Source organism: Macrobrachium rosenbergii, chromosome 26 (assembly GCF_040412425.1).
Source record: "Macrobrachium rosenbergii isolate ZJJX-2024 chromosome 26, ASM4041242v1, whole genome shotgun sequence".
In the NCBI taxonomy this organism is placed as follows: Eukaryota; Metazoa; Arthropoda; class Malacostraca; order Decapoda; family Palaemonidae; genus Macrobrachium; species Macrobrachium rosenbergii.
In genome coordinates, this window is record NC_089766.1 from 12,688,434 (window position 1) to 12,710,089 (window position 21,656).

The 21,656-nt window shown below is 35.3% G+C and overlaps 3 protein-coding genes across 7 annotated transcripts in view; 1 reads left to right on the top strand and 2 right to left on the bottom strand.

Annotated features, from left to right (window-relative positions):
• LOC136853049 (tubulin alpha-1C chain-like) overlaps positions 1-18,238 on the bottom strand; it is an 88,982-nt gene extending 70,744 nt beyond the window's left edge. The window contains exon 1 of the mRNA XM_067128269.1: positions 18,105-18,238. Within this exon, the coding sequence (XP_066984370.1) occupies positions 18,105-18,137 (33 nt within the window). The 5' untranslated portion in view covers positions 18,138-18,238. The remainder of the gene's footprint in view (positions 1-18,104) is intronic.
• Positions 1,157-13,195, top strand: conv (convoluted). The gene is made up of 8 exons (XM_067128263.1): positions 1,157-1,803; positions 5,956-6,081; positions 7,132-7,275; positions 7,824-8,018; positions 8,222-9,936; positions 10,160-10,355; positions 10,689-10,894; positions 12,680-13,195. Exons 1-8 carry the CDS (start codon positions 1,345-1,347, stop codon positions 12,849-12,851), a joined length of 3,213 nt encoding a protein of 1,070 aa, XP_066984364.1. The 5' UTR covers positions 1,157-1,344; the 3' UTR covers positions 12,852-13,195.
• Positions 15,296-21,656, bottom strand: part of LOC136853050 (uncharacterized) — a 33,834-nt gene continuing 27,473 nt past the window's right edge. For all 5 annotated transcript variants that reach the window (XM_067128274.1, XM_067128273.1, XM_067128276.1 and 2 more), the window contains 3 exons: positions 20,300-20,407; positions 19,689-19,870; positions 15,296-18,266 (listed from right to left, as the gene is read on the bottom strand). In XM_067128274.1, the coding sequence (XP_066984375.1) occupies positions 17,498-18,266; positions 19,689-19,870; positions 20,300-20,329 (981 nt within the window). In that variant the 5' untranslated portion in view covers positions 20,330-20,407 and the 3' untranslated portion in view covers positions 15,296-17,497. The remainder of the gene's footprint in view (positions 18,267-19,688; positions 19,871-20,299; positions 20,408-21,656) is intronic.

Sequence of the window (21,656 nt, forward strand, 5' to 3'; positions counted from 1 at the left end):
AGGATATGCATATGAAAAAAAAAATGATGCAATTGTACAACTTGTATTGTCGTTTATGGTAATTTTAAACAATGCGTCTTTTGTGTAATATGACAATCTTCAGAGAGAAGAGAGAGAGAGAGAGATAAATGAGGAAGAGGAAGGCAGGAAACAGGGAGCAGCCGACGATGGGTGGGGTCGCCTGACCCACCATTGCCAGCAATTGTCCTTGAGCCGAGTATCCCGTTAGGCCGAATCCGGATTTACTTATTCCCCTACAAACTGCTTCTCTACTCTATTTAACCTATTAACAATTATCGTTCCTAGTCGTATTCTTAAAATATCCCCTAGTATTTCTGCTTAACTTTTTATAGGATGCAACGCCTTTAATATTTTAAAATTTTTTTTTTACAGAAAAACTAATCCATTCCCGCTAATCTATATGGTGCGATATCTCTTCAATATTGCTTCACGGTTTGTCGTTATTAGAACGGAAAGTCATTTAACTAAACAAATGCTAATGAAGCAGTTACGCTCACATGTGAATTTCTTATTCAAAAAGCCTTAACTAAATTAACATGTCAAATAGAACCAATTTGTATTTTATATATTTTATATTTATATTTCATTATTCTGTCAAGATCAAATCCACCAGATCACTTTCTCGGCAGCATTGAAGTCACTTTCATCACTGTCAAAGCGAGTGTTTCTCGTACAAAAATGACCATTTTTAAAAAAAATTCTAGTTTCATAGTTCACGCCGTTTTGAAATGTCACATAACGCTTATGTTTTTAATGTCAAATTAATTCAGGCAAATAAATAACTTGATTACCTTCTCCGTTCACCATTGTCAGCTTATTGCTCAAAGGAATGGTTGCTCCACATAGAAGCGAAATCTGGGTTAGGAGCCTCGTGAATTTCACCCGTATAGCATCTGGCTTCAGAGATTAACAAGCCGAGTTGACGATTCGCTCAATTTTTGGCTTAATTAAAAAGCTTCATAGGCGACAAATCACAGACTTCTTTGTCGCGTTCTCGGATTTACAGTGCAAATTTGACAAATGTTATTGCCAAACTAACTTTGAAACTTAAAATTAATGATGAAATAATAACGAATAAACATTTATTATATTACTCGGCAACTCAGTTACTTTCACCTTTGTGTTAACGATGGTCGCAGTTGCGCGGTGAACGTCTTACGAGATGTGTGTACAGTAGTGCCTTAGACCACGTACAGAAAACTTCCAAACTAAAGCTTTTACGTAGTTTTATACCGAAGTGTTGTTAAAAATGAAACCTCAAACGACTTAGTTATCGTACTGGTGAATGCTATCGAGTGCTGAGTAACCTTAAAAGTATTCGAAATGCCAAGGTCAGACTCGACCCCGTGGAAGGAAATGTTGTTCCTGTTAGTGGCAGGGCTCTTGTACCTGGCGGGAGGAACATCCGCGCAAGAAAACGTTAAGTTTAAATGCCCAGCGAACGCCAAGTTCTTCTACCCGTGCACCTGCGACAGAGGAGGCGACAAGGGAATCTTCGTAAAATGCGAGAACACCAACCTGGCTTCCATAGCCATTGGTTTGAGCAACATTCGCCTGCCGATAGAGGAGCTCCGGCTGTACCGTTGCAACATCAAGAGGCTCCAGGGAAACCTTTTCAGCGGCCTTCTCCTGCTGAAACTCGTCATCGAAGAGACGCCCATCTCGGAGTTCGACGAGAATGTGTTAGCGCCCTTGGCCAACAGCTTGTTGGGGATACACCTGTTTCATCTTAACCTCAAACAACTGCCGACGAAGGCTCTACAGCCCTTAAGCAGTTTGGAGGTATATATAACAATAGCAGTAAACGTTACAAATAACTAACAAATACAAAAAAATAACTATATGTAAATATGTATACTGTATAATAAATATATATATATATATATATATATATATATATATATATATATATATATATATATATATATATATATATATATATATATATATATATATATATATATATATATATATATATATATATATATATATATATATATTTTTCTTTTTACCAAATGTCTTCCTCTACATAGAGAGGGGTGCCAAACACCCATGCCATTTGCGCCCTAGCGTAAATTCCAGTCCGTTCTCCGCGGCTATTATTTTCCAAAATAATCATGCTCTAAAAATAATTTCACAAATCATTCAACTAAAAAAAATAATCATAATCGGAAGACTGGAAAAAATGTGGGAAATAAAAAATAAAAAAATCAAGAAAAAGCAAATGTACATGACATTTAAAACATCTTTTGTATTCCAGTAATAAATGTCAATTTGCGATGAATGGCAGCAACACTTGAGGCCGTGAATGGCGTCAAAACACGTTACTATAATTATTAATTATCATTAAAATATTCATAGTAGCACGAGCCAAAAATGAAGAGAAAATCCACAGTTCAAAAGGAAATCGTACGACTCTCGAAAGCTCTTTCCATAGTTTCACTTCTTAAAAATTGAAATATATTTGTACAGTTAAATAACTGTGGATTTGTTTCTCAATTATTATTATTATTATATTATTATTATTATTATTATTATTATTATTATTATTATTACTGGAAAATGTGCATGAAAGAGAAAGGTTTCCTAAAGAAAATTGCATCACACACACAATCGATGAAAAAATGATGATACACAACTCAACAAACAAATATATGAACATTAATAAACAGGAATTAACATATGGCATGAAACTGAATGCCCCTCCCTAAAAAAAAAAGAAACATGATACAAAAAAAAACTAATGAATAACAATTCATTAACAAAAATACATGTACAAAAATAATGATTCAACGTTATGTGGAGTTGCTACATAAATGCTGGAGGAGAGAGAGAGAGAGAGAGAGAGAGAGAGAGAGAGAGAGAGAGAGAGAGAGAGAGAGAGAAAGTTAAGTATACCTTAGTTTAACCAGACCACTGAGCTGATTAACAGCTCTCCTAGGGCTGGCCCAAAGGATTAGACTTATTTTACGTGGCTAAGAACCCATTGGTTACCTAGCAACGAGACCTACAGTTTATTGTGGAATCCGAACCACATTATACCGAGAAATGAATTTCTATCACCAGAAATAAATTCCTCTAATTCTTCATTGGCTGGCTGGAGACTCGAACTCGGGCCTAGCAAAGTGCTAGCTGAGAACTCTACCGACTCGTCCAACAAGGAACTGAGAGAGAGAGAGAGAGAGAGAGAGAGACTGTTATTCTTCACTTTCGTCCGCTAAGCATTCTCATTCATTTCTAACCATCTGACAACTTTCCCATCCATCCATCCATTCATTCATTTTCTCTCTGCGATTTATCGTATCTCATTATTTACTCCTTCCCGAGGTCCGCCTCAGAATTTTCATGAGCGTTACTTTTAAGTAAATTCTAGTGCAGTGTGTATATATATATATATGTATATATATATATATGTATATATATATATATATATATATATATATATATATATATATATATATATATATATATATATATAATATATATATATAATATATATATATATATATATATATATATAAGGTAACCTCAATGACCAAAGTACCAATTATGCCAGAACAAACAATGAACACCTCAATCTCCTCACGTTGTCGATGCAATTGAGGCATCGAAAATCCCTCATTCCACTGGTATTTTGCAATCCAGAGCACCTAGTGTAACACATCTTTTACATTTATCTCCACCATTTTCCCACAACATCAGCACAAACTCTCCTACCCTGTTTCTTTTTCCTAAGCATCCTCTCTGGCCACCATGAGAATGGCTTTGCTCACGATTTTCACTATTCCCTTTGCCATCCACTTTTCTCTCTCTGAAACTACTCTCAAACCTCTTCTGATTCTCCTGTTAACACCAGGTCATCTCCATTAAGCATCTCCCAAGTCTTCCTTTTTCCACGCCAATTGTAAAGTTCTCCATCATCATGACACAAATAAAGGACTAACAACCCTTGATGGACACCAATATTTACCTCGTATCCTTTTGATTATACTTGCCAATGCTCGATTCTAGATCTTATTACAGCGTATATTATCACCTGCTCAGTAAAGCCCCTCTAATTGTGTTAGTAATTTGTCAACTGTCTTCCCTCCTACTTCTCAGATTAATGTGTTGGGGCTCACTGCTTTTCAGCTGCTTCCATCTTGTGTCCTATTTTCATTTAATCTTTTGTCTCTCATGTCTTCTTGAATGAAGTCTCTATCTTCTCTTATAGGACTTCATGTCCCTAACACTTCCATGTTATGGTCTGTCTTGCAACATGTTGCTCATCATCTTCCTTCCTCATCAGACGCCCATACCTTCTCAATCTTGATTCCTGGGCTTTGTTTGACACAGTTACTTTTGCTGATCCCTTGATGTGTTTACTTTTTACCCTATCTATTTTCAATGCATTCATCCATCCGAGTATCTTCATTTCTGCCACATCTAACTTATTTAACTATACTTTCTTCAGTGGTGTCAACTTCCTTCTCCAGATCTGCTAATATATGTAATAAACTCTTCCTTTTCCCGTGACACGGTGGTGCCTCATTAGGAAGGCTGACTCTAACATCGAATTCAGTTATGAAGTTGAACTAACGTTGTTGATTTAACAAATTTCCACAATATTTTCCAAAAGTTTAGCAATCTTAATAATGTTCATTATTGTTATAATACTCTTCTCACTTCTATGGCACCATCTTTTCATTTATCATATTTTCATATAGTCTATTCTAGTCAAATCAACTATGACTGGTTCTCCCGTTGCTTATGGTAAACTGTTTGTTATTCCTGACAGTCCTGAGTTTTCCCATTTTTCATCTTCCCCACAGCTCAACTAAATTCTTCTATTATTGTATTAGTTACGGATCTATTTACCCACCCCTTCCCTTCAATTACTTCTTTCTTAACCGATTAGAAAATCTAGACGACAATTTGTGTAGGTGGGTGATAAGAAGGTGGTCATGAGGGTTATTCACCAAACACTCATAGGTAAGACAAGTGTGACCAATTCAAAGATACTATTACTTCAATGTGGTGTTCTTTTTGGAATCAAGATTACCAAAAAACAACAATTGGTAATATTTTAATTTGTTATTGTCAGATTCATTACTCCACAATATCTGCCTTTTTGTAAAGATAATGGGTTTAACAGATAGTAATGAGTTAATGACAGAAACATATATTTAATCTAGTCATAGTGATTGCAACTTTGGCTGCTTTACCAGCATCTTCATTTCCTTTAATACCTGCCTACATGTGCAGGGTCTTAATATATTTCAACATTTATAGTGAGTTCATATATCTTGTGTGATGAAAATCTGATTTGCTGAACACAAATTTCTAAGAAAATTCTGAACGGCTTCAGAAGCACTTCTAGTCATTGGAAAATATAAGTTCTGTGGTGCCAAGTTTTAAAAACTACACACATTTTCAAAGTCTTTTCCAGTTTCATTGTCAGTCCCCATGCTTGAGCTAAAGAGTAACACTTACCTTATCCCAAACCTTATACACCAACCACAAGTCTTTGTTCTCTATAATAATGGGACCTTTTTATTTACCAAAAAAGCTAGCTCTCTCTCTCTCTGACTCCATTTTTCATCCATGCTGCAGCTACTCATTTTAATACTGCCCTCTCAACTCCTGCCATCACCAACTCAGTCACTTTATTTCCTGATAGATCATATGAGCTGTGGTATAAACACCTTCTTATGGTTCATGCATTAATCCAAGAAAACCTTTCCATTTCTCTAATATATTTTTACCCCTGAAGTTTACTCACAGAAAATCAGTTTTTCTTGAGGGGGCTAAAATGGTATTGATTTAGCCTATACATAGCCAGTACAGCAAGAAAATTAAACAGCAAAAGAACTGGCATGGCTTGGTTACAAACTGTGACATTAGAGTATCTCAAACAATTTCTTTGCAAAGTTACTAGTACAAGTATTTTTTCAGGTGCTGGAAGTTAATGGAGCTAATATTACACAGCTGACAGAAGCAATGGTTCCAAACTTACAAGATCTGAAGGAGCTCCGTCTAAATTACTGCGGAATCAAAGGCATGCAGAAAAATGCTCTTCAGGTAAGAACCCATACACCACTGAGAAATTTCGGAACAGTAAGTTACAGTTATTGCTTTAATTAATGAATGAGATGTTATCCATAACTTAAATAGTCTGAATTGAGTAGTGTAACACTAGTCTACCAAGATAACAAATAAAAGTGGTGGAGAATTACAAGCAGTGTTTATCCATCACCTCACAGAAAGTAAAGTAGTGAGCACGACATTAAGTACAGAAAAATTAAGGTACTTGTAACGAGAAACCAACCCAAGTTTTGGACACCATAAATGGAAGTGAAATAGACAGCCTGACAAAAAAATTAAGGGGCCTTTTCAGTGACATCCACAATTGAATGAAGCAATGCAACTTTGTGAAGTCATTTACAATAAGCTCTCATGAAATGCTTAACCCCAGTTCATAGCTCAAGAAGGAACATGACCGAGTATGAATGGTCTTCAGTACCAGATTTTTCAGTACTTTCTTAATTCACATTCCCAAAACCAATATGAATAAATATATCGAATACTGATTATAATTATTTTTAAATTTTAGGTATCTTAAAATTGACAATTGGCTCAGATTAGTTCCTTGACAGGGTAAAAACTTTTCCTTACCTCTGTCCTTTTCATCTCAATTTGTGATAATTTATACAGTATTGTCTTCTGGTTCATTTCTATAAATAATGATTATTTACAAACCTGATTCTAAAATATCTCATTTTATGTATTTGAATTACCAAGTCAGGTCTTTTGAGCATAAGACTATGTTTGAAATTTATGATTTTTCAGTATTAAAAAACATAAAAGATCTGATAACTAATTAGGGCAACCTTCTAATCCCATATATCAGCATTGATAAACTTCATAAAGAAATAAAAAAGGAAGATAGTACAGGTAATTTAAGCATAACAGTTTTTAAAATACAGTAAACATAATATTTAGAGAAAGGAAAAGGCAAAATAAAAAGTGAACCATATAAGACTTTCACAGGTGGAACATTTTAAAATAAAAGGAAAAGTGATATCTGGTGGAAGGAAAAGGTGTATAAAAAAATTGAAATTATGTTTACAGGGGCTCAAGAACCTCAACAGGATAGACTTACATCACAATGAACTCAAAGACATTCCTAATGGAGCGTTCCGAAACAAGAGAAATGTCAAACTTCTTGATCTCTCACACAACAAGTTCAACAAACTAGACCCTGGATATTTTCAAGTAAGTAATGCAAAAATGAGACACCATTCTTTGTAGAATCAACTGTGACATATACATACTATTTTCATAATGTTAAAATTTCTCTTACATACATAATAAGTTTGCTTTCCGTTAACAGTACTCTGTATTCAAATAGTCTAAATCTATAATAACAAGTAGAAAATGCAATAAAGTTTCTTTGGTGCAATCTAGTTTTCTGTATAGCATATAATGCTGTATGAGCCGCAGTCCATGAAACTTTCAGCCACAGCCCGGTGGTGGCCTGTCCTATAGCGCTGCCAGACACAATCATGGCTAACTTCAACCTTAAATAAAATAAAACCTACTGAGGCTAGAGGGCTACAATTTGGTATGTTTGATGATTGGAGGGTGGATGATCAACACACAAATTTGCAGCCCTCTAGCCTCAGTAGATTTTAAGATCTGAAGGACAAAAAAATTGCAGGTGGACAGACAAAGCCATCTCAATAGTTTTCTTTTACAGAAAACTACAAACTTGAAACAATGACACATAATTTTCACTGCAAATTCCATGTCAATGTTCCCAGGATCTGAACCAGATGACATGGTGTAATATGTCACACAATGAGATCAAGAACTTCGGACGGAATCCTTTCGCTCGTAACACCGTTATGGGATGGCTCAGTTTAGCCCATAACCAGTTTACTGAGATCGATGCAAGAGCCCTAAGGTCCATGAGATTCTTACGAAGGCTATACTTCAACGATAACCAGATTTCTAAGGTTAGTAAACTCAGCAAATGTAACTGTCCTGTAAATCATTCTTGAAAGTCTGGGAATGTCTAAAATACCGTCAGTCCAATTGAAGAGGGCAAGTAAAATATATAAAGCAGCTGATCTAAACAGAACTGGCTTGTAGGTAAACATCATATACACCTGTACTTGAGTACTATAGTATTTTAATGGAGAAATATTTCTATCCTCAGATTGGGCGAAGTGCTTTCTCCAGCATGAGGCGTATAGGAACGATTGATCTTGCAAGAAACAAGCTGACCCAAATTGATACCAAACTCTTTGAAGAGTTTGAGTACTGTGAAATTATCAATGTAGCTGAAAATCAGATAACTACCATCCAGAAAGGAGCATTCAAAGACCTTTTCTTGGTTTCCATAAACATCAGTCATAATCAGATAACAACAATTGAGGAGTCATCATTTATAAATACCCTGAATATCACTGTGCTTGATTTATCTTACAACAACATTTCACACCTTCCCGACGAAGCCTTCCCAGGAAAACTGAGTTACATGACTGAATTTCGTTTACAGTACAATAACATTACAAACCTTGGTGATATCGCTTTCAACTTTCCTGGACTCAAGATTTTAAATGCAACCTATAACCGTATTATAGAAATCCCAAAGAATACATTCCCTAAACTGTACGAACTGCACACAATTGATGTGAGTCACAATCAGATTAAAGAGATAGGACGGGGTGTATTCTCCAATCTTTTCTCCCTGAGACACATCAATCTGAGTCACAATAATCTTGAAGTCCTCTTTGGTAGTATTTTCGGGACAATTCCAACACTGCTTAGTCTTGATGTCTCGCACAATCACCTGAACAAAGTTGCTCGTGCAATGTTTGCTAATCTAGTTTCCCTGCGGGAGTTGTATATTCACAACAACCAACTAACAGAGATATTCCTCATTCCACAGTCACTAAATTATCTTTACCTCCAGCACAATAATATTTCACATATTCGTCCAGGTCTTGTTTGGCCACAAATGAATGCACTTCTGTACCTGAACCTAGACCACAATAATCTTGGAGACTCAATAGAGGCAGGAACTTTCCGCCACTTGAACTCACTCAACACTCTCAGCCTCAATAACAATTCCATAACTGTGCCTTCTTGGCAAGCCTTCAGTGAGTTGCAGACACTCCAATACCTTAATTTAGACCACAACAAAATCCAAAACATAACAAGAGGAGCATTTGGTCGCCTTCCAGTAGTATTCAGACTTAACCTTGCTTACAATGGGGTCTCTAACATTAGCAAACAAGCCTTTGAGGGACTATTACAGCTACTGACTCTGAATCTATCACATAATGCACTAGAGCGTATTCCTAATGAAGCCTTTAGGGGTTGCAAATCCATGCAAACAATTGACCTCTCTCACAACTTCCTCAAAAAAATTGATAATGAAACAAATGGCCTCTTTGATGATCTCCTGTCTATACGTCACATCAATGTATCCCACAACCTCTTCGGCACAGTATCTAAAAAGATGTTCCCTTACCATAAGTGGATACCATATAATTTACAAACTGTGGACCTCAGTTATAACATAATGCCTGTCTTACATAAAAATCTCATTATAGGCATGCAAAAAGTGAGAGCTCTAAATGTATCCCATAACCTGATCAATGAAGTAAGACCAGGAGTTCTTGGAAATCTGACTAAACTGGAAATCGTGGATCTGTCATCAAATGATCTAGAAGCCCTTGGTAACGGAGTCTTCGGAAAAGGAGGGGCCTTACGTGAAGTGTACCTGCAAAACAACACTTTGATATCTGTTCCTGCTCAGGTTCTAATGACCCACAAGAATCTCACATATTTGGATCTGAGTAACAATAACCTACACAACTATTATGAGGAGTTTGTTCCACGAGCAATCAATGGAACCACTGTCAGGTATAGCTACCTTTACACGGATTTTACCCATGTATGACGAGTAATTATTACTAAACTTTGAAAGAATACTGTTTTTATATTGTGTTAAAAGTGTAATACACTAGTTGCATGTGAAACATATATCTATACAGTGATAAATAATTACATTCTGTACCTAATGCTAATATCAAATAGAAATGATGATGCTGATGGTAAATTAATACTATTTCACTGCTATTTCTAGATATCAGAACAATCCTGTGGAATGCGACTGCACTTTGCGAAGAATCAGAGCATGGTTAGATACCTGGCTGGGATCAGCATCTTGGAATGATATAATTTGTGCAAGACCTGCTCACTTAACCAACAGATCTCTGAGCAATATCTTAGAGGGTGAACTTCGTTGTAGTGATGAAAGGCGTGCATATGATGAATACCAAGTGAGAATATTTTCTGTATTAAGTGTCTCTAATGCACTTTATAATGTTATGTTCTTCTACTTATCACAAACATAACTTTTGTAATACTATAACTAACATTATCTGGGTATCAAATTGAGGCCTTTCATGTAAGAATCTTACAATTACTTGAGTGTAAAATTAAATACCATAATTTATCATGAAACTATTAAAAGTAATATGTATGTTTCAATAAGTTTTAGGTAAAGCTTACCTCCAACAATTGTTTTGCAGTATCACGAAAAGCTTCAAAAGGAGAAAATTTTATCGTTCACACTGTTTCTTCCTCATCTTTATTTTCAATCTCTTTCAAAGGTTAACCCTGACGTACGATTCCGATTGCTAGGGGACAATCCAGATGTAATGGAAAAACTTGATATATCCTGGTATGTGACAACAAGAAAAGATGTAGGAGGATTCATCCTATCTGTACATAACACAACATCTGGTAAAGAAGTTGCCAGGAATCCCGTCGGATACACAACAAGAGAACATAAATTCCCAGAAGTACCAAGAGGGAGGTAAGCTTAATAAACAGTGATTTATTATTTCTTGCTAAACTAGATGATTGAGTCACTTTTCTTAAATGATGAGGTTGATGTTCTTGTTAGAAGTGGAAATCAGAGCAGGCAGGTAGGAAATGACCAATGGGAATGGATGAAAGGAAACGAAAAAGCCATGTGGCTCAGACCCAGATGGAGAGTGTAAAGAACATTTAGTATAGACCCACTACACAAATCTCTTCTGGAAGGCAGGGGTTAAAATAAGATTAAATCCTTTCACAACAGGGCTACATGAGGCAGAAAGAGAACAAAAATTTTACTTTAAAAGAACCTAAGAGCCAATAATGGAAAAATGAAGACTACTGTATAAGCATCTTTTTACCAAACAATATTATGAAAGCAGAATGCACATTACTGCATCTCATTATCTGAAAACAAGCCTGATAACATTTAAGCCTCATAGATCAGGAACCCTTAGGTGTGGTTAATTCTCAAAGATAAACTTGGTTAAGAAAGTTACCTAAAAATTATTTTAAAACCTTCAAGTTTCAATAATACAAATTTTAAAAAATTTCAGCTGAGATTAACTCCAAGTAAATTTTAAAAACACTGGTGGTTATGAGATATGAGTAGATCACAGATCGAAGAAACTGCCTTGGATTCAGTTCAATCAAGGAGGGGAATAAAAGCTATGGCTCCAAAGATATTAGGACAATACTCCAAAAACAAGAATGAACATGTTCACTGCTATTACAGCACTGTAATGCTATTTATCAAAATAGTTCAACCATACCACTGAGTAATACTGTAACCTCACCAGCTGGCCAGAAGGCTTTGTTCTTATTAAGTAACGTACAACTTTTTTAATATAATGCAACGCCTTAAAAATTGAATGATACGATAAACTGAGAATGCTGAAGATTCTAAAAATGTTTCTTTAATGGATTTGTTGTTAAGACTTGATATTTATAGTTTCCTGAAAACTTGATATTTGCATAAAATATGTTCTACCACCTGGGAGGGGGGGGGAGTGTTTCATCAAATATCTTGGGGTGAGTGACCATTTCAGAGACCCAAAACTTAGTGTACTTGCACTCTATGAAATAGAGAGCACCACTTACCAAGTGGGTTTAATCCATTTTTCATTTGTAGTTATCAAATTCATTATTCCACTAAAATTACTATTTATTGTAGATGATGGGTTTCTGAGACAGCACTTTAAAAAAAAAAAAAGCTATATTCAATATGGTCATAATAATTGTACATTTGGCTGCTTTATCATTATCTTCATTTCCCATTGGTTAAGACAGCAGGGATTCCACATTTTTCAACAGTAAAAAAAAACACAGCTGTAATATTCAAGATAAAGAAAAGAATATACTGTATTAACAGCATACCCAATTTTTTGGCAGCAGGTGCAGAAAGCTGAGCAATGTGATCTCTCCATGACAAATTAAAAACTATCTGGACACAAAATCTTTATAGAAGTTAAATTTTTCTCAAAAAATTAAAAAATTAAACTATATTACTGAACCTTACATTAGGATATCAAAGTTAGAAATGGCAAAGTTAATCATTGTTGAAATTCACAATTCAGTATAATTTCCCAAGATCAATAACCTATATTTTGCCTTCAGCAATTGTAAGTTTTTTCCACTGATTATTTCCCAAAGACAAAACTTTTCCTGATATCAAAATATAAGATTTTGCTTAGCTATTTGGGCACAATTTAAAAAATGTGGTACTTAACTTATTACTTCTCCAGAACTTTAATCTAGATTAAAGTACAATTTCTTTAACCAGGTACAGGGTGTGTGTCGGTGCCCTTGACTCTGCTGAAAATATTCGTCCAATTCAGCCTTCACAATGCCACGGTTTCACAGTCAACCAGTCGAGCATTCTAGTTTCAACACCAGTGCTGCTTGTCCTTGCAGTGTGTCTGTCTGTTTGTGGACATTATCTCTACCAAATTTAGCTGGGTGTCTATTATTGTGAGGTACACAGCATTCTACATACTGTCTGACATTCAGGAATCTTTTTATCAAGAAAATAATTATTAGCATTTTCACACGTTTCATTCTGACCATCTTTGAATAGTCATTGACTGTACATAGCATAAATACTGTATATTACAGAGCCAGAAATATAATTCACATTTTTAATATATTTTTCCATGAACCTTAAAAAGTTGTTAATCCTTGGTGATGTGAAGAACAATGATCTCTGTACATGAAGCCCTTGCTTTTTCTTTTGCTAACAAGGTTGAAACAAATTATGACAATGTGTACTCCTGACAAGCATAATCAAGTAAGCAATATTCTTCCTCTTTTCTTTAACACCTCCGATTATTCCCATAAAACCAATTCCATGTGATTTCTCTCTCCATATTTCTAAAGATAACTCTCTCGCCCCTCATCATCTTGATAATTATTGGTAATGATTCTTGGCCAATGTCCTTCACCTAACTTTTCAAGCTGTAGGTTTACGATCCAAGAGAATGAAGTCATTTACACTGTCCCATATTAAATTCTTCTCTCCTCCTCATCCACCTTCTTACATATGTATGAAAGGAAGATCTGGGATCCCCCTTTGTGCCTGCTGTTGAGGGTACTAAAGGTTCTTTGCAGCATCCCTTCAGACCAAGCTGAACAGATTTCTGCCTTTCTTTTTTTGTCTGTTCACTTCAGTCTCTTCTGATTTAGCCAACAAACTTCTTTACCTTTACCTTGCTTCCATTTTCTCCTCTTATTTAGTCAAAAACTGTGCCTCAGAGTTCTTGTTAAATTGGCACATAATAATCTGGCAAGAATCATTCTGCACCGTACACCTACTGTAAGCAGAAGTAAAACACCTCAGCAGGAGGAAAACATTTTTTCCAAAATAGGAAATATCTTCTGTGGATGACAAATTCTAGTCTGTCAAGATGATTACTGCATTAGCAGGTGACCACATATCCGCAATAAAAATCTCATCTTTCATGGTTTGCCAAAAAAGGAAAAGCTCTATGAGTGCAGCTTTGTCAGCGCATTCGTTTTCTAATGCCAACATAAGCAGAGATCATCTACTTTTAATAACAATTCTAGTCTAAGAAAATTATAAGCTTTTGTAATAAATTTTGAAACTATCTGCAGGTATTTCAGATAACTGCTAAAAGCAAACTGAAGCACTGATTTAACATTCATATAGATAAATCATTCAATGAGGCACACCAAATCTTGAAGAACTCCCAACAGTGTTAGTGGCTATAGGATAAACAGGACCAAATCTTGAACATTGACCAAGCATATTCAAGTGAGCAGTCAAGTAGGATGGAGCAGTTGACACATCTGGCGTACCAAAGCCCTTTTTGTGAGTGATGTCCCTACCAACTTTTCACATGTAACCATCATGCAACAGCAGTAGCTCTTTTTGGCTTAATCGCTCACACAAATTACGTCCATTACAGTGGTTCCTATGAAACCTGTAACAGTTTTCCAATGATGGAGTATCCTAACCACTATTAACCACATTTTATGTAAGACTGGCGTAGGAATTCATACAGCAGAATATAAGGAATTAACCTTAAACATTTCCAACATGAGGCGACTTGGAATGAATTTCTTAATTTCAATGTTAAAGTCAGTTTTATGTGCAACTTATCTAGCTGAAGTCTAAATGAAAAAAGAAAAAGTGAAAGGAAAATGAGAGGAGTTTAACTTCGGAAAAAACATACCCAACTCAAGAACTAAGAAATCACAATCTCATGAGTGTGACTGTGGGTTAGGTTTAGTTAGGTTATGTTAGCTGTACCATGGAACATTCCCCATACTTTTTCTCTTGTTTATAACTAACACCAAACCTTGCATCACCCACAAAAAATGACTCCTGAATATGGAAGAAATACCTTTTCCTTCGAAACAACAGATGAAAAACCTAGCACAACACATTATGAACTGTAGAAGTCACTAGACATTTAACCATACACCTAAAGGTTGGGAATCATATTAGTAAAATTCTACACCAGTGCTGAAAAATAAATTTTTAAATCAATATGTATTTTTCATAACTAACAAACCTATGGTCTTAATATAAGGGAAAATTCTCTAGCGCCAGCTAGAGTCCAGTTAAAACAAAGTTACGAGGAATTAGTGGCATCAGGAGATGGCCAAGATGGTGGTGAGAAAGACGAGAGCTGACCTCCCGTTCCCATGTTTCTAGATATTGTGATGTATTTGAATCGTGAACCAAGGCAACTAAAAAATAACTACTGTGACTGTGACTCCACCACTTGTACTTCTCTCCACCTGCATGCAGCCAAGGTCACCTTGATAACCCCAATACTATATCATTATTAGGTGATTAAGCCAGATCATTTATCTAAAATATGCCAAAATTATTAACTTACCTTACAGTAAGATTATTGGTGATAGAAAGACATCATGACATCCTCCTCTTTATTAATAAAGTACAAAAAAACCATATTTGTCTTATAAAATTTCTATCACTTACCATACACTGTATGTACATGGTTTTAATTTTAAGCAACCTTTTATCAATTTAAAGCTATACCTCTTACAGAGAGTTAGTACAGTACACGAACAAGTACTATAGCTGCACAAAACTTCACTGTATATTCACATCAGTATGAAAACTCAAACTTCCATCTACATTTCTTATATGGTTAACATAGAATATTCACAATTTCAACTGCTCCACTATAGTACACCCATACTCACTACTGCCAAGATTTCCAAGCAATATTGGTAAAAAATGAAATGTAAAACAAGATAATTCTGTAAGTATTCAGTTTGTCCACTTATTTTACATGGTTGTAAAGTTTACCCAGTTGAAAGATGGGGGATAATCCATACTCTTTAGTCAAAGACAGAAAATGGTATATTACCTATATGCAACATGACATCTACAACTACTATGTCATTATTGTAGTATAGTTTAACCAGAGCAAAACTGGAACTGGAACAAGACAAAGTTACATGAATTTGACAACTGGGTGACAAGAGACCCAAGGGAACAGATGAAACGTAAAAGAGAGAAACACTGTACAAACCCTCTAAGGGGATGGATAAATAACTCAATGCTATATCTAATAGGAAAGACAGATAAAAACTGTTGCCATGTCAGGTTTGTTTAACAAAAATATACACTACTTTACACTTCAATAACTACAGTAAAACATGAAGGATAAGTCTAAGAAATTACTACTGTTTACAAGATCTACAGTGCAGTCTACAGTATTACAAATCTTGCAATGCAAAGTGAATGTAATGAAGTAACTTAATTTCATAACCAACTTAATCATTTTAAATTATCACAAGAGAAATCAATATTTCCTTTCAGCTGCCAAAATATCAACAAAACAATGGAGAAGAACCACAAGTTCCAAGAGTACTATTCTCCACTGTACAGTATTTTAGCCAAAACTTAAGGTATAAGTAGGCCACTCTGATTACAACAAAAAAAATGTGTAAATAAAAAAAAAATGCATAATTATGGAATAGGTCCACATTCCAAAAGAGCTATTTAAATCTCAGCTGTCCTCCTATAGTCCTCATTAATCCTTCTATATCCTCCCCCTATACCAATTGCCTAAACTGTAATAGTCTTACTTTCCTCACAGTCTAGCATTCAAACCTTCAGCCAATATTAAAGGATGCATCAAACACAGTCTAGTAAATTTTCTGACAAATTTCTGAAAAAAAAATGCCATGCCTTTTTAAAAAACTGAATCTTATTGTACAATCCAGTACAATCTTGAAAGTTACAACAGAGCAAAATTACTTTAGAGGAATTTTCTCACCCTCATATGCAATTGCCACTTTCAGTAAGCGATTAGTTAGAAGATACACATTATTATCACTTTGTCAAAAGCAAAGGATGACTGGACAGGCAAGCTTACAGTGACCTTACTTTGTCAAATCCAAAGTAAATGTGATAAAAAAGACGACACCTAAACACTAATGAAGTTAATGGTCAGCCTTTTATCAGGTGAATGGAAACAAGGAAAACAGAACCAGAGGGCTAGTAAAAAACTTTCATCACGTTGGCTCAAAGCCAAGCGGGAAGAGACCAAAGGGAGTGGATGACAAACAAAAGGCAAAATCTATTCCTTTAATGCCTTCTAAACTGTATGCAATATCCCCGTTCAGGGTCTAGAAATTCCAAAATAAACTTTGTTTTTCACAATTACAGTATAACCAAAGAAAAGGGTGGCTGCCACAAAGTTGAAATGACATCAAAGGTTCTAAGTATGGGTCAAATGACGTGAACTGGCAATGAGGGAATAGCACCACAGAGCAATTTATACATACCCTAGATTAACCATTTGTCAAAATAACAAAACAGAAAGCATATAGAAAATGTAGCCCATCTCTCCCAGAACCTTTAATTCCCACTTCTACCACATGGCTAGAAAAGCCAAACTGAATTTTTTTATTGTATTTCTGGACAATTTTGGGTGTAATAATTAAATATGCAGCTTGAAAACCAAAAATTTGTTTCAAAGAACACTATATTTATCAATCAGAAACATGTAAATATAAATATTCTGGAAAATATAGTCCAATTTCAACACTGAAAATAAACTGCTGAAGGTAAATAAATCACCAATATAGTTCATTACAGTCACTCTAAGAAAATTACTTCTGATTGGCTTTCTACCTTCACATTCTCATCTTCATCTTTGGGGATGAATTTCAAATAATTATCTAAAAACTGACTACAAGATAAAGCTGGCAACCAATATGGAAAGAAACATAGCAAAGTTCGAACAACAGAAATCCCCTCATCCTGTACTAATCTCAAAAGAGAGTCCTGAATAACTGGGACTTGTTCAACATTTTCCAGTGTGGCATCATCTGAGATGTACAAAGGTAGTGTTAACAGATAAACTATATGCTGCAAGTTACTTGGAAAGACCTTGAAAAGTTCTTTATTCATCCTACAGAATAACACTGCAAAGAAATCATGGACACTCAACATATATGTTAGTGAAAACTCCACGTCAACAGCCAGCTTAAAGAAGATCCTTAAACACATGATAAATACTTCCTCACTGCAAACAGCAGCATCCACTATAAAACTCTTCCTCCAAAAGTTAGGGACAATTTGCATTTCAGATAAGTTTTTTGAACCCTCACTGTTCATGATATCAATTTTTCGATCAAATAAACTACATGAGGACCGACTGGGATCCTTAAAATGTTTAATAGTAAAGTCTGAAATTTCATACCTTTTGCAAGCAGCAGTACTCTTCACATAGCATCTGAGCACACTAAAAATGTTTCCTTCTAAGAAGGAGGGACGTGACCGATAAAGAGCAGCCATCATTCCTGGAGGCAGATATTTTCCACTGGCCACACCTTCTTGTAAATTTTCCCACACTGGGCTTGATCTGAAAGTTAAGTATTAATACGTACACAGCATGTATATACTGAATGTTACAACTAAAATATACATACATACAAATATGCTGAATTATTTGAACAATTTCATCTCAGTAACAATCAAAGCATTGGTATTAGTAAGCTAATCTAACAGGTACTAGACTGAAAAAGACATTAAGAACCATATTTTTACGTGCAAACCAAACTTTTCAAATTTGTCTTTAAAGCTTTGCACTGACAACAGCAGGTTAAATTTCATGATTTTAAATGATTGTAAAACCAGGAAACAAGTTGCAAGATATAACTTTTCATTCTAGAGTGTCCTGCAGGTCTCCAGAATTACAGTAACATTATTATCGTAAAGCATTGTAAGATTGTGGTTCTTAATGTATTTTCAGTCTAATTCTTACTAGATTAGCTTACTAAAACCACGTAATGTATCATTCTTCTCATACAGAAGTTTAACCAGGCTACTAAGCTAAAATTCTAATCTGGCTTGAAAGATTTCATTCTAAAACCATGCACATAATACTGTACTTTTATCCAATATACTAGAATTCATTAAAGATTTCATAACTGGATCAATTAAAGATGTTAACTACTCTAATTTGTATTCTAATTTTAACTGAAAAGTATTTTTTTTTATAGGATGCTCTGTTTAATTTGCGAAGAATATCTGCACTTGAAACTTATCTATCCTAAGCTTACAACTTTCCTATCTTAAACCTGTTCTGCACATAAGGGCATTTTTTAAATTTCAGCAACCACCTTCTCTGTATCTTTGGACGTGACGTTACTTGGTTCGAATTGTTATTTCTCTTATTACAGGGTGTTTCTTCAATTCATATATTATCAAACTTATTTTTTTACATGATTTTTCATTATTTCCATAGCACTAGGGGATAGTCATCATAGCATATTTTAGAAAAATATAACTTGCAGAACTTTGTATTTTCATGCTGTAATTTTGCATATTGGTTACATCACAATCACACTTCTCCACTGCTTTTCTTTTTCTGTACCAGTCTAAGGATGCAATGATGAGAGAGAGAGAGAGAGAGAGAGAGAGAGAGAGAGAGAGAGAGAGAGAGAGAGAGAGAGAGAGAGAGAGAGAGAGAGAGAGAGACTCAAACTTCATTTCTTCTCTCTCTCCATCAATCAGCCTCATGGCACAATGATAACACTTAATTCACAACCTTTGATAACCTATGGAGAGAGAGAGAGAGAGAGAGAGAGAGAGAGAGAGAGAGAGAGAGAGAGACTCCCAAGGATATTGTAGACTTTTTATTTAAGGATATTAATGAAGGGTCTTGAAAGTTAAAATGAGAATTTCACCTCTGTGTCAAAATCAAACTTAGGACCTTCAATTGCATCCATATTTTCAGTCAAAATACTTGTAACTCCTTAAAAAAAACTGTTAAGAAACTTACTCAGGAAGAGCCTGCAGTATACGACAACAGGCACCACTATTTGGAGGAAGACTGAAACAAAGTGATGGCAGGATATCTTCGAGGAAGTGGGTAGGTAAATTCTTTTTGGTTAGTTCATGCACAGCTAACTCCAGCATCTTTGGTATTGGTATGCGGGTCAACCATAAGTCATTACCATCTTCCTGAAACATAAAGACAGACATAATTTCATATACATTATTTTATTACTTTGTTAATAATTATTTACATGAACTGACACCTTGATATCTATCTCCTAGTGTCACTTGAATGTGAAAAACTAAATGTAAGAAATGCAGAAACAAAATTCTGGATGGAAACATTATTCTATTTATGCTTATATCTTTAGATCTTGTGTAAAAATTAATGTCCACAGCAGATAAATGTGCACTGCATCAGTTCTAAATTTCGGAAGCTTCAAGACTGAGGTCAGAACAACAGTTCATCAGTCTTATAAACAATAGTTAACATCTGTATACACTTTCACTTGTAAACCTGGGCTAAAGTAACTAAACAGAGAGATTGGGTTGAGAGGGAAATGTGATCTATGACTGTATTCTCATAACAAAAATTCTTGAAAATGCTTAACACACCTCTTTTCCTTTGGAACATTTCTCTTCCATCTTGGCAGGAATTACTGTAGAAGCAGCTCTGTTTATACATCATAGCAGCAGAAAGTACATCTTTCATGGCAATCTGACCTGTAAGACATACATATTATAGCACTATACTATACAGGGTAGCCAAATCTACTGTCATATTCATACAAAAGCAATCCAAAACCTAAATACAGTATTATACTGAATTGTATTTAAGTCAATAAAACTGAATTACATGACGAAATGCTACAATTCTTCAGGAAGCCATTCCTGCTAAAGCATCATCTGCTTGCATACTTTTTTTTGTGACCCTTAGGAGGTCAGGACTGTAAACATCATCAATTGGGTTAATCATGAACACACTAATGTAGGCTAAATAAAGTACAACTATAGTAGCTTGTCTTTCAACAGAGTTCATAAATCACAGGTGAGAATTCTTAAGTTAAGCTCCAAATTTGCAGAATACCATATACCTCTGTCATTACAACTTGTAAACCTAACCATTACGACTAGTCTCAAAAATTTTCTGTATCTGATCTACAGGGGTAGCCTATACTCATTTCATTACGAGAAAACATAAAGGTCTAGAAACAATATTGTGTACTTTCATTACAAATTATTGTTAGGCCTCTACCAAACTGTTACTGACATGGCTTTATGCAAAATGAAGCAAGCCTATAGTAGAACTGGTACCTACAGTTATTAATAGGCATTAGAATAGTACATATATTTGCATAATGAGTAAATCATATTAAAAGTAGCAGTAGGTTTGCCTAATACAATATTAATTACAATGATACATAAAAAAAATCACATAGGCCTACACAGAGTAAAAATTAATGTCTAAACCTACTACCACGAGATTTTGGCCAGTGGTTGATGTTGAAGACTGAATTACTGAACTCCCTGTTCAACCAGTAGAGGTAGACTACTGTAGGATGAAGCTTCATTGGCCAGGTTAAGTTTGACTAAGATGAAATCCATGCAAGTACGACTACCGAAGTCTCAGCTCAGGATAAAGGGAGGGTCCAATGGTAGCTCTACTGTTTGCACAAGCAAGTTGGCTGATCTGGGTCATGAGTTTTGAAGTTAAACCTATAAATCAACCTTACTCAAAGCACTCCTTTGAAAAGGGTTCTTTCCTCAACAGACCCATTTATCAGCAGTTTGGGCAAAACTTCACTTTAGTTGCACGGCCTGATTCCCACCAGTCGTCGACCAGGACAGGGTCCTCACAAATAAACAGACATAACCTTGCAAGATCTTACCTACCTAACCTAACTTAGGGCGATGTGCACTGACCTGGCCAGGGGGGGGTTTGCCGCACCTGGACTCCTCCAAAAAGGTGGTA

What these genes read in the sequence shown, in the direction of transcription:
- conv (XM_067128263.1), top strand. Translation starts at nt 1,345, where the DNA reads ATGCCAAGGTCAGACTCGACCCCGTGGAAGGAAATGTTGTTCCTGTTA. An exon ending in ATCAATGGAACCACTGTCAG is followed by an intron (nt 9,937 to 10,159) that starts GTATAGCTACCT and finishes TGCTATTTCTAG; the next exon opens with ATATCAGAACAATCCTGTGG. An exon ending in GTGCATATGATGAATACCAA is followed by an intron (nt 10,356 to 10,688) that starts GTGAGAATATTT and finishes TCTCTTTCAAAG; the next exon opens with GTTAACCCTGACGTACGATT.